Genomic DNA, 17862 nt, shown 5'->3' on the forward strand with positions numbered 1-17862 from the left:
CTTCTCTTCAATTTAACAGCATCACAGTTTACAGCCTGTTATTTCTGTGCATAGTAAAACAAGTAAACAAACAAAATGGTACACCATTGACCCTTTCACTTCTTCAATAAAAAAAACATCAGTTTCAGTCGATGTGTTTCTGTCAGACACTGTTTCAGGCTAAGTTTGAAGACTTCACCTCAACCTGAGGACCTGTTAGCTCAGCTTTGAAGGTAGGGGCAGTGCATAAAGCAACACCTACTACAACTGTTACCCTCTTAAGGCATTTTTATTCTGTACACTAGGGCCCCGTTTACACGGAGACTCCCGATTCTTCCTTTGCGTTTTCAAAAGCCACCCGCGTTTACATGAGGACGGCGTGAAAACGATCCGTGTTCATACGACTCCAGGAGGAGAAGTCTCCTCTTCTGTTCTTTCTTTTTCTGCCGTTTTGTTGTATGAGATGGTCGGCAATCCAACCATAACGCGCATTACCGCCAACTACTGGCTCAACTGGAAATTTGGCTGAGCGCGGCGCCTTCACCTAAAACTGCGAGTGCGCATGCAGTGACGTCAGCGTTTCACCCTGAGACGCTCCGCTCTGTGTTTACAGGAAGCTGGGTGGAGGAGCGGATTCAGATCTTTCCACTCTGGGGAGCGTTTTCAAAAGTTTGCGTTTTCACTGAAAACACAACGTGGTCTCGTCTAAACGGAAGGCCAAAACGCAACGAAATGTTTGCAGAATCGACCGTTTTCGGCGTTGTGTAAACGGGGCCTAGGTGTTATTTTGGTCTTTTAAAGGAAGAATAATTTCAGCTGCTAATTACACTCTTAGCAAACATGTTGCATGCGGAAATCACATGATCACTTGAAGTGGACTCTGTCCTGATAAAACCTCTTCAGCTACATTCCTGAAGCTATTCCTCCAGCAGCTCTTCACCATATCTGATGTTTTGTTCTTGTGGAATAACAATTTACTGATCAAACAGAGACACACAGTTGCAAACACAGGCAGCTGGTTTCAGAGAGCATATTCTGAGTCTGTGGGCACAGAGAGCACAGGATGAGAAGGGAAGGTCTGTCTGTTACTGGTTTACATATTTCAGGACATTCAAATTCAGAGTAGAGCAGATGAGCAAGGTCCCAATTAAACTTTAATTTACTCATGGAGTTTAATTCTGGTGGAAAAAACATCAGAATTCTCTCACATTTGCTTTTTATGCAAAGGTAAAAAGCCTTGCTGACATCTTTAATTAAACCAACAGAACGTGGATCAGATTTGATACCTTGGTGTCTCTATGTGCCTGCAGCCCTGTCTCTGCTTTATCGTCTTCTGGGTGAGGATAAAATGCAGGCGGAGGACAGGTTTGTTTACCTGTTTGCAAAACAAGTGAATAAGAGCATGAATCGCGTATAAAGGAAGTGAAGGATTGGCTTTAAAGCTGCAGAGACGAGACGGGAGGCAAAGAGCACTTAGTCTGTCTTCCACATACAGACAAAGTTGTCAGTGTCTGAGAAACACAAATAAATTCACCTGTTCACCTCCGTTTGCAACCGTCTGTGGAGAAGTTCATGGTTGTATTTAACAGGCTGTGTTGTGCTTGTTTGCTTAGGTGTTTTCAAGTGTGTGTGTGTGTGTGTGTGTGTGTGTGTGTGTGTGTGTGTGTGTGTGTGTGTGTGTGTGTGTGTGTGTGTGTGTGTGTGTGTGTGTGTGTGTGTGTGTGTGTGTATTTGTCTGTGTGTGTGTGTGTGTGTGTGTGTGTGTGTGTGTCTGTGTGTGTTAAGCAGTGTGAGGACCAGTATGCATGTGTGTGCATGCAACCACCACCAGACCCATCCTAAATGTTGCCTTGGCAACAAGCTGACTGAAGTAAATGAGTGTCCTGGCTCTGCTGAGGGATTGTGGGAAAGCAATATGCCAGCGTTCCGCCCCATTAGTTTGACGGACAGCCTGTTTGGCCTATAAGAGGTCAGCTGGCAAGGGCAGCCATATTAGTATTCCATAGGAGAGACCTCGGGATTGGTTTTACTCTAATGTCAATCTATCTGTGTGTGTGCCTGTGTGGGTGTGTGTGTGGGTGTGTTTGTAAGTGGGGGCGGTGGGGGTCTGCAGGAGGGGAAGCTTGACCTGGCATATAACATTGCAGTCAGGCGTTCGTGTGTGTGTGTGTGTGTGTGTGTGTGTGTGTGTGTGTGTGTGTGTGTGTGTGTGTGTGTGTGTGTGTGTGTGTGTGTGTGTGTGTGTCTTGCTGGGGGTTGCAGGCTCCTCGCCAGGTAAGCATATCGCCAATTATCACTCCCCAGTCCCCTTTTTTCTCCCTCCCCATCCCTCCCTTCCTCCCTTTTTCTCCCCCAGAGTAAGTCAATACAAAGCCTGCAAGGGAGAGATGATAACACCTAAACTGGTCAGCTGCCTGCTGCTGGCCAGTCACTGGTCTAACGAAGCCAAAGCCTTCTTTTCTAACCCCGCAATCCATCCATCAATACACCCTTTTTATCCATTCTGCTTTCTGAAACCAGACTCACCATTCATCTCTTCCTCTTTTGTTTTAAGCTTCCCTCACTCCTCTCACCTACACACCCCCTTTTTTCCCCTCTTGATTCTTTTCCAAACCCATTTCTCTTTGTCCAACTGCGCTCTTCAATCCCCTGCCTCGTCCCTCTCTGTCTCATTTTGAGTCCGTCCATCTCTCCGTTGTTGTTTTGTATCTCTCTCTCACTCCCATGAAGCGTTGATGTGATATTTTGTATGTAAATGAAGCCTCAGTAATGAATTCTTTTTTTTAAATATGGAAATGAGCTTGACACCTCCTAAAAGATTTTTTTTCACTGTGCGTATCATTATATAAATTAAATTCATGACTAATTCATTATAATCTGTTGATGTCTGTAGCATTAGGTGTAGCCAATTATGACTGATTGTTGAGTAGTTCCACTTCTCCATTTGCATACGATAGAGTCAGTGGAGTATGAACAACAAGTATCCTTTGACACGACAGTGATGCTAATTTAGTTAGGGCTCACCCTGCCTCCTCTGTCTAAATGAGAGGTACATTACACTGATACATGGGGCTGTATATTGAGCTAATATAAAAATGACTTTCTCACCTTTAAAGGAACATTGATTTACAGTGATGGCACAGAGTTTTGGATCTTTTTCAGCTCCACAGTTTGCTGGACTCATGCATATCAATCCCAGGTGATAGGTGTCTCATTTATGTTCAAGGTTTATTCCATTGATTCAAATAAGCAATGAAATTATCCGGCTACCCCAAGGGCCACCTCCTTAAAATCTTTTACAAATATTGGACAGAGAATATGAGTGTTTCGCTAAGAGGTTTCCTTTGAATTTTTTTTTCCCCTCATGCCCCCAAAAATTATAAATGTGAAACCACAGGGGGCTTTTGTTGTGAAGATACTTAATCCACAGGAATATTTGGCCTCATTGCTTAGTTGTATGGAAGATTACCTGAGTACTCTCAGATAGACACTGACAGATGATTTAATACATGATGCCCCAGGCTACTGCTTGGTGGAGGTATTTAGCAGTGTACTGCTCTGATAGGTGTCAGAGCTTTGCAGGTAGTCAGCCATAAATCAAGTATGGGTACACTGAAACACTTTGAGACAAGCCTGATGGTGTGTTTTAACCATGACACTTAAAGAAAGGTCCAGGTCCTCGTGGCCACATGTTATTTAAAGAGATCCAACATTAAACTTCCAAGAGCTACTGCTTGGCAATACTAGAAAGTAAAGTTTGATCTTTCAGTCAAAAACTTCCTGTAGAGTCTGGCTCATTGGTGAACTCATGGTGCAGTCACACTGGCCATCAGTACCATGCCTAAGCATGCATCAACTCTTAAGTCCAGTTCGCTTTGCCACATTTTGGAGAGGTGTGCTTCAGTGCAGTGCACTTCATGCACAAGCACAAGCATGCGTACGCAATGAGGACATAACCTCCCGTTCCTGTCCAAAGTACTGGAAAAAGTAGTTGCTGCCCATCTCCAGGACCATCTAAACTCAAACTCCATCTTTGAAAAATTCCAGTCCGGTTTCCGTTCTTCCCACAGCACTGAAACAGCTCTGGTCAGAGTCACAAATGACCTACTGATGGGAGCAGATGCCGGCACACCATCACTCCTCATCCTCCTGGATCTCTCCGCCGCTTTTGACACGGTCGACCACAACATCCTCCTTCAGCGCCTCCACCACACCGTAGGACTCTCTGACTCTGCCCTGAGCTGGTTCAAATCTTACCTGTCTGGAAGAAAAGAGTATGTTTCTCTGGGGGATGCAAAATCTGAGACACACACCGTCACCTGTGGTGTCCCTCAAGGGTCAATTCTTGGCCCCACCCTTTTCATCCTATACACCCTTCCACTTGGAAGTATCATCAGCCGCCATGGAGTATCATTCCACTGCTATGCTGATGATACACAGCTCTACATTAAGACAGACCCTTTTTCATCTGCAGCCCCACTATCATCATCATCATCTTCATCATCATCATTGGCTCTGAGCACCTGCCTTGAGGAGATAAAGGCGTGGATGTCAAACAACTTCCTGCAGTTAAACAGCTCCAAAACTGAAGCCATTTTAGTTGGCACACCGCACCAGGTCCAGTCATCCAGCATTACCCACATTAACTTCTCTGGTCAGCACATTCCTCTTTCATCAACAGTCACCAACCTGGGTGTAAGGTTCGACAGCCACCTTACCTTCCACACTCATATAAAACACATCCATAAGACCTCCTTTCACTTCCTCAGAAACATTGCAAAACTCCGTCCTCTACTCAGTCTTTCAGATGCTGAAAAACTGGTCCACGCCTTTGTCTCCTCAAGGCTTGACTACTGCAACGCACTCCTCATCGGGACTCCTAGCAAGGGCCTACAAAAACTCCAGTACATCCAAAACAGCGCCGCTAGGATCCTGATGAGGGTGCGGAAGTACGACCATATAACACCCATCCTTCACTCTCTCCACTGGCTTCCGGTCTCATTTAGGATTCAATACAAACTCTCCCTCCTAACCCACCACTGCATCCATGGAAACGCCCCCCCATACCTAAAAGAACTTCTCAAACCACAAACCTCATCACGCCTCCGCTCTGGTAACAACTACCTCCTTCTGCCCCCCAGGACTAAACTGTGTACAATGGGTGATCGGGCATTTAGCTCAGCCGCTCCTCGCTTGTGGAATGCCCTCCCTGAACACCTGAGGGCTCCACAAACAACAGAGTCTTTTAAGAAGGGCCTAAAAACCTTTCTTTTTAAAAAAGCTTTCACTGAAGGCATTTAACCTCTTTGTAATCTTGTTGTTTTTTAACCTTGTTTTATTGTCGCACTTTGAGATCGCTTTGATGAAAAGTGCTCTACAAATAAAATTTATTATTATTATTATAACGTATTGTGCATGATGTAAAAGCTGGTAGCAACCAGTGGCAGAGAAAATCACAAATGCTACCACAGAGCTCGTATAGACTGCTGTTCAAGGCAGGATATTTACTCCTGTTACTGCAGAATGTAATGCTGGGTGGCATAATGGTGGGTCAAAGTTTCACCTCTGATTCTCCCTTAAAGATATTCCAGAGGTGAAAACTGTGGGCAACAATGCTGGTGTGCTACCGATGTGCCGGCAGAGCACAACAGTGCTTAACATGTGCTCATCTGAGTGTGTGTTTATGTGGAGCTCCTGCTGTGTGTTTACAAGCTGTGCCTCTCCTGCTTCCGAATCACCATAATGTGATGTGTAAACACACGCTGGAACACCAGTATTATGGCGTTGTGGCGTTCAGTGTGTAAGCAGCACAAAGGCGTAGTGCTGATGGAACATCATTACGGCACTGCAGCAGAGTTATAAAATGCAAGAGCCTTATTAAAACCATATCAGTTAAAACTAATAGTATAAATTTGTCCAATATTATCCATGAAACTGCAATAATGATCATGTAAGACTTTCTAAAAAAGGAAAAGGAACATTTGGAATTCAACAGAATCTGGGGGACATAAAAGTCGCCCAGTTTTATGTCAGAAGTTGTCAAAAATCTTATTCAAAGCCATAAATGCAGCTCTCATGTTGATGTTAAAGGGGACTGGTCTACTCATCCTCAAGGTACCATGAGTATCTGTGCTAAATTCCACACCAATACATCCAATAGTTTCATAGATATCATAAGTCATTGTGGACCACTGCACATCCCTGCAGCCATGCTCCCAGAGTAAAAGGAACTCCAGCTTATGTGTGAAATTGCAGAAACTAGATGAGATAGTCGTTACTTGATCTTTTTCATTTTAATCCATTTATTTTGCCTCGGTTGATTTTGTTCTTCCTTCAGTCACAGTCCATCCAGGCTTAATACACCTGCATTATGCCTGATCTGTACTACCAGAGCAGCTCCACTTCAAACACATCTTTCATTTTCCCTCCCCCCTACTCAAGAATTCCCCCTTCATATTTCTGACTGCATTGAAGTGACAGAACAGTGTCTGAATCTACTCAGTAGCGTGCAGTGCTCATGCTGGGCTATTACACCGGCTCCCACAGAGTCTGAAGTTACCACAGGCTGAAGAGGAGCCAACATGGGCTGTCTTCTGTGAGTGTAGTTAGAGGGACGGCTCTCCACATGAGAGTGTGAAGAGGTGTCGGACATTTATTAACCCTGCTCGCCAGGTTCGGAGAGGGTACGTACATACAGAGAGAGAAAAAGGAGAGGATTATTCAGCCTCCTCCCTTCTCATCTCCATTTGACAAAGTGCTGTCTAAGTTAAACATGAGAAAAACAAAGGCTTCCTCGGCTGAATGCGCAAAGCGCGTTTTATGTGAAAGTTAATGTGATGGAGTGTGTAGTCATTTGCAGCTAAAAGGAAGGAGTAAGTCGGCTGCATTTTGAAGTTGTGCACCACCTGAAGTTTTAAACTTGAGGCTGTGGTAATGCCTCTATATAAATCAGGAACAGCCTCCAAAGACGAACATTACTTCCTGAAAGAAAAATACATACATTAAAGTGACAAAGCCCTCAAGTTGCAGCAATATCAAGGCAGAGTTATAGTGCAGGGAAGTCAGGAACGACTAGGGTTATTGTTGGCTCTGAATTCCAGCCACTCATCCGCAAACAATTGTGGCTAGAAAAACTGATTTTTAAATTGTATGAGGAGCACAAACCAGAATTATATCAAAACCATCCAGTAACCTTAAGGAAACCAAGTTTATTGTTGTAATAACATTGTCATAACCAAGTCGTTCATTCATTCAAAAACAAAACAGGAAATATGGCGAAATCTTATTTTAGCGTCACTCTGGAAGCCAAGAAAAAACAATCTGAGGTAATTGAGTTCTGTAGCCTAAGGTGGGCTTTACACGAGTACGAGTTTCTACGACTCCGGTAAAATAAACTATCGATCCAGTGATATTGACGCACGGAGACGCGTATTTGTCCATGACTCCGCATCCTATTTGAAAACGGGTCTGCAGTTGGATATCTGCGTATTCATCTTCATGCCGTACTTGGTATAAACAGATAAGTCTGGAAAAGACGGTGACCTCATAGTACCCCTCCTACTCCCCGGCCCCCACCCACGCTGTCACACACAACAACAACAATAATGGCAACAGGCGGACTGATTCTGATATTGTTCCAGCAGCTACAAATATTGCTTTGACTATTATATCAACATTTTCTCAGAGAGCATGAACAACACCAGCTACGGCAACAACAACAAGTGCTCATGCAGAGACGCAGCATGTTGCGCATGCATGAGCACTTGTTGATGTGGAATCCGCCTCGGAGCAGAACCAGACGGGCAACCCGACGACAGTTTTGCGTTGTCATGTAAATGCACAAGCCTATGCACAATACGATGTGTAAACAGCAATACATGTTTTGATGCCGACGCCAAGACGAAACGGGGCCGTCCTCGTGTGAGGAGGGCCTTAATCTGAAGTGAAGGTACACAGTCAGGATTATAGAGTTAGTCACAGGAGTACAGGAATTCAAGCTCAGGATGCTGCTCATGTATCACAATAATCAAGTTTGTAATAGTTATGGTAGCATGCATGCATGGTTGGGCCGACAAAATGATGCTAACATGTCTTTATTGCTGTTAATAGTCTCTTCAACGAACTGAATTGATGAACTGTCTTCAAAACAGCTTTTCTACTTGTGTTGCTAAATCTTGGTGCTATGCTATATGTTCTAACCTGTATATGTGCTCTTGTGTGGGTTGCTTGTATGCATGTGCACGAGCTTCATCATCCTCATTCAATCTCTATGTCTGTAACCACCCATTACAATTTTTCATGAGTGGGACTGAGCAGAGCAGCACTCAGGTCAGAAAGCATTGTTGTAGCTCAAGGCTATGCAGTTCACTGGCAAACACTGGGGGGGAACATGAACAAAGACACCCACCCACACATGCATGCACATTAATGTATTTGTCAAACATGAAACATGGCACAGAACAGAAGTTGTTGTTGGTTTACATTTCAGTTCAATTTCAGTTTCTTTTTATTCTGGTTTTCATGCCTGTTTCCTTATCTCCCTCTAGACTATTTTTACATCTGTGGCTCTCCCTTATTCCCCTCTCCTCCTCCCTCCTTCTCTTTTCCATCTCTTCGTCTTATCACACTTTCTTTATTTCAGAGTAGGGCTGCTTCAAAGTTACTGTGGTGTGTGAAGTGTGTGTGTCACCTCAAGGACTTTCCACGTTCACCAGACGCAAACACACACACAGACACACACACATACACGAAAACATTGATGCACTGAGGCACACATGCTTTGACAAAGATACAGACAGCATCAATATTTCAAACACACACACATACGCACACACACACAGCATGAGCATGGTATCTTTGCTTGTTGCTGTGCACCCTGAGGAGCCAGCCGGTGTTCAGGGCTATCCTTTCACACCTTTGTGGTTGTGCTCAGCTCACAGCGCGGCTCAGCTCAACATGGCTCAGCATGGCGTGGCAATCTGCGGCCCGGCACCACATGTGATAGGCTAACTTAACACAATAACATTCAAATAACACCAGACCCCTGCCCGGAGCCACTCAGTTTGGTGATTTGCATCGCTGCAACAGCTGCTCCGTACACAGGAAGACGCATATAGGAGCCACAGGGTGATGAGCTGAGCTGTGACATATGGATGGGTGCTATTCTACTATTTTCACCAGGAGCTGATGAGTCTTACACTGCACAAGAGACCGGTTTCTGACAGATGTGTTTCGTTCTGGGCAAATTGTAAAATGTTTACATCTGACACCTACAGGGTGGCCAGGAATAATAAAACAAACTATTAATATGGTACCAACCAATACACTACTACACAACATGACACGCTTATGTCATACTTCAGGCGTACAAATGCAAAATCACCTTAATACCTTCCCTGAGCAGTCAGCTTTATCTTTGAATGAGTGCCATATGTGGAACAGTCCTAAACTAATTATAGCATATGAAGATCTTTAACAAAAGCTTTAAAGCTGGCTTCAAAAACTTCAGTCAACTCCACTATTAGGATGTGTGACAGTTATTTCTAGTTTTATGTAGATTCATTGTTAATATTAACCCCTTGGTCTTCTTTCTGTTCTAACTCAACTATTGTTTGCACATTCTTCTTTCTTTCTTTTTTTTCTTTCTTTCTTTCTTTCTTTCTTTCTTTCTTTCTTTCTTTAGAGTGTCAGCAGGGTCTTAAAAAGTATTAAAAGTTGATAAATCAGTTGTGGGAAAACTAAGACCCTTTAACAGTATTAAAAAGTCTTAATTGTAATGTTATGAGGAATTAAATTTTATTGGTATTCAAGCTTTGACTCCAAACGTATCCATGAATATTTATTTTCCTCCTTGCGACTGTTACGAACCAACCTGCCATGGAAAGAGTCCATCTGGTTCAAAAAGGTTTTCAGGGTTTGAACCTTCAAAAATAACCACACCTGGTGATTGGACGATCAGTCTGCTCGTCACACTCATCACAGACCAGCGTGAGGATCTAGAAAAAGCTTTAGCGTCTCAAAAAATTTCACTCTAGATCATAAGAGTTTCTCAAGCCTCCTGCGAAAAAATTTCTTGGACTTTTGATGACCTGGGATCTTGAATTCTTATGATTTAGAGAAAGCTTCCCCTGATCTCAGTTGTTTTGGAACTTTTTACTGGATACAACGCGATGAGATAACGTATTTATCAATACAGGTATGTAGCGCTGTTGTTTAAAACGTGACAACAAGCAAAGTTGTAATTTTGTGAGGCGCGGGCTATATGTATCGTTAGCAGCCCAACATATCCATAGGCTAATGTGACAACATACTCAGTTTGTACAGTGGTTTAGTAGCTGTCCATATGTTATGCGGATAGAAAGCAAATAACACAATCCAAGCACATGTCCTAAATTTTGACAATGATGAAATAAAATTCTTGTTTTTTTTTCTGTAAGTTGGCCTTGAATAACTGCTGTTACTTTTTGTGGGAATGGGAATGTCAATTAACCAGCCTTTAGTTTCATTTATTTTTTCAAGCTTCATTCCTTCTCAGCTTATCTTATTTATGTTAAAATGCAAACTACAATCATCAAAGATTGGTTGCTAACAACAGCTTAAAGTCGCAGTAAGGTCTTAAGACATTTTGAAAGGTTTTTAAAAAAGTCTTAAAAAGGTATTGAATTTAACCTCAGAAATTCAGCATATATCCTGTTCTTTTTTTCTTTCTTTCTTTCTTTCTTTCTTTCTTTCTTTCTTTCTTTCTTTCTTTCTTTCTTTCTTTCTTTCTCATACTAAAGGCTTAGCAAGAGGCAATAATTGGGAGCAATATCTATAATCTCTGTGTGTAAGACATCATGCAGGCAGAACTTGAACTGTAAAACTGCATCATCCCTGTCAAATATATGGAGCCAAAACACTGTTGTGATTTTTTTTAATACCTGTTTTTTTTTTTTTTGCTTTTTTTTTTTTTTTATAATAAGTAGTTTGATTGATTTTTTTCCCTTTTTCCCCACAAAAAAAAGAAAAACAACAAAAATAATATGAACTATGACATTATCAGCTGAAATTAGTAATTATGTTGTACTACTTTTTTTTTTTTGCTAACATGTCTTTTTCAGTTTTCAGGGTGTGTTGTTGATGTTGCACTGTATGAATAAATACAGTATCATGAGCATGAAAATAAAAGGCAGGGGCTTACCAGGCTTCAGTTGCACATTTGCTGTTCACACGGTGAGACAAGTGTTGGAAATATTTGTTCTTTCAGCCCTGTCTTCTGAACATTTCTGTTCTGTAACTTGTCCAGTTATTAAGATAAAAATACCTCTAAAAAGGATCTGCAGATTTGAGATGTTTTTAAAAATGAGGAAAGTTCTGACTACGAAAGACCCACTTCTCTTCTTCTTCAGCCTAATGCAATGGAATATATAAAGGCTGTGCCATGAATTCTACTGGTTGGAAGCCTTTCATATTCCAGCTCATGTTTATTCATGCGGTTGTAGCAGGTGTTGATGTTGTGTAATGGTAAGTGGACTGCACTTAAAGAGCACTTCTCTGGTCTTTCTAATCACGCCAACGTCTTTAAACTACATGTCACACTCACCCATAACATATCCATTCGTACACTGGCAAAATAGGCTGCTCTGCTAAGTATCAAGCTAGAAGACTGATGTCACCAGCACACTGAACTCCTTTAGACTGAAATGACCCACATGGAGCCCCAGACATCCCTGTTTTAAGTAAGGTGTTTCTGATGTTCTGTCTGTCCCTTGTTTGTTGTAAAGAGGAAAAAAATCTCCTTATGCAACACACCTAACATTAATGCTACACCTGATCCACCAACGTGATAAATAAGATACACCTAAATCAACACCTGTGTGTTAAAATCATAAATGCAGAGCGAGGTGATTGTAAACAGAAAGAGAGGAAGTGTTATCTGTTCAGTCCTGCATGTGTTTTTTAATTCATAAAGTACTGTTTTAAAAGTAAGGGAAAGAGTCATTTTTGTTAAAAATTAATGTTGTGAGCTCTTTCAGCCTTATGCTAGAAGACACTGTACATCTTCTATCTTTGCAAAAAAGAAATCCAATCTTTCCCTAACCTTAGCTTTCTGCACAAAGGTAGCCATGAAAAACAATTATTCTTCAGCTGCTGAATTTGGATGTTGCATTGTAATAACAGATATTCTTCCAGGGGAAACAAATTAAATGAGCTGTCAGTGAACATTTTATGACTCAGGATGTGCTGGTGGCCTTGGGCTTTTAAGGCGAGGACTATGAACAGCACCTGCCTTTTATTGGGGGGGTTCAGCCAGGGATCTTTGTTGTCCTTCCTTGTTTCCTGTTGCTGTAAGATGAAACACTGAGAAGGTTTTTTCTTTTTCTTTGTCTTTTTCTTTTTTTTTCTTTTTGTAGTAGATTGAAATTGTAATTCCAGTTTACTTCTGTTTCAGAGTATGGGTGTGAAAGAATAATTACTTTAGGGCCAAGTTCCTCCTGATTGGCTCACTGCTTATAAAGAAGTCTGAACTGTTTGGTCAACTGTTCACTCAATCAACAGAATCTATTGAATATTACAGGTCTCATAGTATGCTCCTTTTCTGCAGTTTGATATGGATCATTGATGTCTTCATGAAATGCTGGTAACATGTTTTGGTCCAAAAAGCCAATAAATCAAGCACAGCAGCATTGTTTCCAGGCTCTCATAGCCCTTCTGTTCAGAACGGTCCGATTTAGTGGGCGTGACCTTCAAATGTAAATGAGCAACCGCTGGTACCATCCCCCTCTTCCGCGTCACTGAGAGCGTCACTGTGTGCTCCACAGCACACAGCATTTAAAATACTCACATTTCCATGGTCCGAGGTTTGTTGGCGGATGGTTGGTAATGCGCCTGGATTCAGGACCAGTCTATTCGCTAGCCCTCTGTTGTACTGTCCAAAGTTGGAAAAGCAGTCGGCCATGAAGTGACTAGCACACACATGCAGTTTTACTGAGTGTAGCTGGCACATTACCTTGATAAATGAACTCTAGCCACTTAGTCTTGTCTTCTTCCGAGATTGGAAGCTTGTGCATGGAACTATGTGGCTGTTTACAGCCAAAAACAGAGCAGTGATGGCTGCTAGAGCAGCAGCAGGGAGGGGAGTGGGCGAGGAGGGGGTTTGGGGGTATCTGCTGCGGTGGACTAATCAGGTCAGACTTGCTCCTGATTGGTCAAAAAAGGGAATCGCTGACATCGACAAATCCCCAAAATCCAAACAGCTTGTTTTAGGTCAGGATTTTACATTCACAAGCACTACTAAGTACAGGTTTTGTCATTAAATATCACATTTTGTGGCCTGGGAGGAAAGCCAAAGACCCACAAATTTCACTAAAAGACTTGATAAAGTGATTTTTGCACAATATGGGATCTTTAAAGGAGAGTTAATATTTATCGCTTCCTCACTCACAGAAGTATGTTTTATGTTTTTAATAATGAATAAAGATATAAAAATGATAAAACTCGCACATCTGAAACAATAAAATTAGCTGTCTTATTTTTCCATTGTTTTCTTTACTACTGCTGATCCTTATTACAAATGAGCTGGGATCCATGTGGTCTTAATGTAAAATTATATGAAAACAGTCTGAACTCTAAGAGGTTCAAAGATTGTGACTGAAGCTGTAATTGCCGCGGCTGTAAAAATTGCTTTTTCCTGCATCGTTGCCCTCCTGGAGATGAACACAGTCACGGGCTTTTAGATGCGGTTTGGATCAAGGATAGATACACATTTTTGAATATTATGTAGATTTATGAAAATGTAATTAATAAAGACTAATTGACCAAGAAGTCTTAGTCAGCTGAGTCCGTAATAAGACACTAAATCGAGTAATTAACTAAGGCAGTTGCCCTAAAATCTGTTAAATAGACTGACGTACAGAGACAGATGCTGTGACTTATGAGATAGAAGACAAAACACATTTGTGGTGGGTAGGCAGCAGTATGCAGGTGCTGGGAAGTCATATGCTCTCTGCTAATATCATCCAGGTCTTTGACCCAGGAAGCTTTTGACACCTGTAAATTTGCCTGCAGGACTTGAAATAACATTTGGAGCCCCTGTGGGTGGTCAGATTGCAGGATATTCACATGAGTGGGCTAACTCTGAATATTATGTCCTCTTCTTTCCAGTGGACGGTGCAATCCACCGAGCTGCAGGTCCCATGCTAAAAAAGGAGTGCGCTTCTCTTCACGGCTGTGAGACCGGAGAGGCAAAGATCACCTGTGGCTACGGCCTCCCAGCAAAGTGTGAGTATTAAACTGTGAATGTTGATGTAACTTCCAGCTACTCCACTGCTTTGGATTTAACAGGAATGCTTTTGGCTGTGAAAGTGATGGAGGGTGTTGCCAAAAATACACATGCAGTACTGAGCATTTTCCTAAGATAAATACAGCGTATAGGGTTTAAGCCATGGGAATTTAAAAAAAACAGGATTCTCAACGTTGTCTTCTTCAGAAATCATTTACACACCAGTTTTTCTGCTGGACTGGATTTCTTTCCCGCCTCACACTCTCCCACTAACAGAAACTCATCTGGATATCTATAATGTCTTAGGAAGTCTTCCATTTATAGAAAAGTAAATGGCACTCAATTATTAAGTGGCACTCCGCTGCAGTGTGTATAATGTGACGAAACTGAAGATTCAACATGACAGAGAAAGCTTTTCTAGGTGTTTTAGTTCCAAAATAAACTCTCTTTCTGCTCTCCTGACGTCGAGAACACATCATGTGATTGTGGGAAAGAGACTCAGCTCCTCGTGTCGACATTAATAAGAAACAGACCGACTAAACTCAAGTCTTCCTCTTTTTGTAGACACTGATGTTATCAATGTGAAGCCTTGGGTCAGTTTAATCTCTTCCACATTGGCGGCCGGTGTTACATTTGATTTAACTTGTCAGTAAAGGCCACAAGCTCTTCCAACAGTACAGCTTTCTGTTAAGTAGTGGCTAATTGTTTTTGCCTCTTCTTATTCAAGTCGTTCTGTTTGAAAAATGCTGATTGGTGGTGTTATTCAAATCACAGGAGCAATAGCTATCACCTGTGTTAGTTTTTATTTTTATGTGATATATATATTTTTAATTTTACCAGGAATAATCCCATTGAGATGCAAGATCTCTTTTACAAGGGAGTCCTGGCTAAGACAGCAGCACAAGAAAGTTTCACACACATGGCAAGACAGAAACAATAGACAGCATTAATTTAAAAATATATCAAGTTCATAAATTAGCAGCGTTGAGCGATGATCCTTCATCCTGGTTTTAAAATCGTCCAAGCTAACATAGCTGTCCAGTTTCAGATGGCCTTGTAGCTCAGACTAAGATAAAGGAGCATGGTAACAATGCCTTATGAATTGGTCTATTCAGAGTTCAAAGTCTGAGGAGCACATTATGTCATCTGTAAATTGTTAAAACTGAACTTTTACCAGCTGTTAAAGTTAACCTTAGTCATCAAAAATGTAAGTTAAAGCAAGGTCATATAAAATGCACATTTTACATTTTTGACAAAGAATTTGATTTTCTATTTCAATATTTCAATTTCTGTTAAACAGCTAAATAATTCTTTCAGTAACTCATAAACGCAGGTGTCTTACATTATCTTAATACAAATACATAAGAAGAAAGTATGTTTGTTTTATCTTTTGTTCCATGCCCTGTGTGAACACTTGTTTATTGTACTGTTTGTTTAACATCTCTGCTTGGAAGTGCAGTGTTATAATAAGAACAACGGTGATGGCTATGAACAGAAAAAGAAACATAGGGAGAAGAAGTTACCTCCCAGTCTATCATTCAAAGACAAACTCATTCCCAGGAGTTAGATTTTCAAGATAGACTCATGAAAACACTGTAACAAGGGTTGGGGACTCCTGCCATGAATTTACATTGTAGCTCCACAGGGAAGCTGTTCAGAGTCTGATAAATTACCTCAAGTGATGTCAGAAGAGTCGCTGCATCTGGATTGCAAAGACAGATTATGATTATAGGAAACAGTGAGCAAACCAGACCCCAGAAACCCTTTTCTCATCTTGAGCTGAATGCTCATATGGCTACATGCTAACAAATGCATATATATGACAGAACTGTTAATTATGCACCTTGGGTAACGTAGGAACCAAGTGACCATGAGTGAAGCAAAAAATGCCCTTGTCATGGCGGACAGCACACCTCCCCATCCACCCAGGTACCGCTTCTGTGTGCAGTTACAGGGGAAATGTTTAGAGTCTTTTTATTGAAGGATCATTTGCAATAAACATGACCAAGAAGAAAAAGTGTATTTAGATTTATATGGCCCTCAAACATTGAATCCTTCAGGTTATTTTGTTGAATGCGTTATTTGTTGCTTTGGGCTCAGATTTTGTCGAGGGTCACTGTCTGGGGGCGTGCCAAGCCGTTATTCATTTTTTATTATTAAATTGTTAAATATTAAAGAATGCAGCTTGTGGGTTTACAGTATAGATAAAAAGTTGTTAGATTAAATTTGAGTGTGAATTTTCAAATTGCTGCATAGGCAAAAGCCACTCAGCTCTATTATATTGGTAAGGTTAACGTGTTGTGTTTCACCAAAAAGATTTATTCAGAGCTGTGACTCCATCAGCCGGACCATGAGCACACCAGTATGATACGTCAGTGCTAGGGATGGACAGATACCGATCCGTGGTATCGGTGTATCAATGCCCCTGAAAGCTGGATTGGTATCAGTGTAAAGGGGCCGATCCATAGTGCTGATCCAGGCAATCAGCAGGGTTTAAAAGTTTAAAATTGAATTGAATTACCTTTATTAACCCCCCCCCATGACATGCAGGTTTTTATTACCTCCGCCAAGGAGGTCTTGTTTTTGGGAGAGTTTGTCTGTCAACAACATAACTCAAAAAGTAACAAATGGATCTTGATTAAATTTTCAGGAAACGTACAAAATTGGAAAAGGAATAAGTGATTAAATTTTGGTGGCGATCTGGATCAACATCTCGATCCAGGATTTTTTAATAGGATTCCTTTGTCATTGTGAGATAGGGCTTTCACCGTATGTGTATATAACTCCATGATAAATGGTCAGATTGCTTTGCAAAACAATACAAGGCAAGGTCACCATAATTTCTGACAGATATAAAAGTACGATCCAGATCCTGGCAATATTCTGGACACTAAGATCTGGAATATGAAATATGTACTGGGTCATCATAATTTTTAACACTGTCAGGTAACAAAATATCGTACAAACCTGCAAATAACACCAAATTGTAGCAGACAGTCTGCTGAAAGGCAGTATAACATTAAAGTAGGACTAAAGTGTTGTGTGACGATCATAATATGCTTGGCAGAGGTCTGTGCTTTTGGAGTGCTTTTCTAGTTTAACACTGGTATTGGATTGGTCTTGGTATATGTCGATTCCCAAAGCCCAGGTATCGGTTTCAGTATTGGAACCAGAAAAAGTTAGATCAGTACATCTCTGGTCGGCGCCCATCCAGGTGGTATTTTGGCTTCACCTTTCATGAGGGTAGAAGATGGAGGCGTGCTGGTCATATTTATTCACAGTCAATGTAGGAGCAAGGGTCAGGGAGGGAAGAGGTTGCTGCAAAAGATATATGATGCTGGTGAGTCTACTCAATCATGGGATGTCGTTTTCAAGTAGTTTAATCGGTTGAGCTTGTTGCCACTTGGCAGCTGATATTTTATACAACTATTTGAATAAGAGCAGGATCTTATTTTCTCCATAGAGTGTTGTCAACAGGTCAAAACATTCTCACATCACTACATGATACCCCCACTGTTTCTGCCTCACCCCTTTGCTTAAACACAGCCCTCTGTGACTACAGTGAAACACAAACAGCGTGACACCAATCTGCATCCCAAAAATACAGCCTTGATTTGTGTGTC

The 17862-nt window shown here is 41.5% G+C and overlaps 1 protein-coding gene across 1 annotated transcript in view; it reads left to right on the forward strand.

Annotated features, from left to right (window-relative positions):
- Window positions 1-17862, forward strand: part of macrod1 (mono-ADP ribosylhydrolase 1) — a 158956-nt gene that overhangs the window by 87023 nt on the left and 54071 nt on the right. Inside the window, exon 5 of the mRNA XM_074673883.1 lies at window positions 14122-14238. Coding sequence (XP_074529984.1) covers window positions 14122-14238 — 117 coding nt within the window. The remainder of the gene's footprint in view (window positions 1-14121; window positions 14239-17862) is intronic.

The sequence above is a fragment of the Halichoeres trimaculatus genome, unplaced genomic scaffold, assembly GCF_033239565.1.
Source record: "Halichoeres trimaculatus isolate MK-OKI-2021-1 unplaced genomic scaffold, fHalTri1.1 fHalTri1_scaffold_7, whole genome shotgun sequence".
NCBI lineage: Eukaryota > Metazoa > Chordata > Actinopteri > Labriformes > Labridae > Halichoeres > Halichoeres trimaculatus.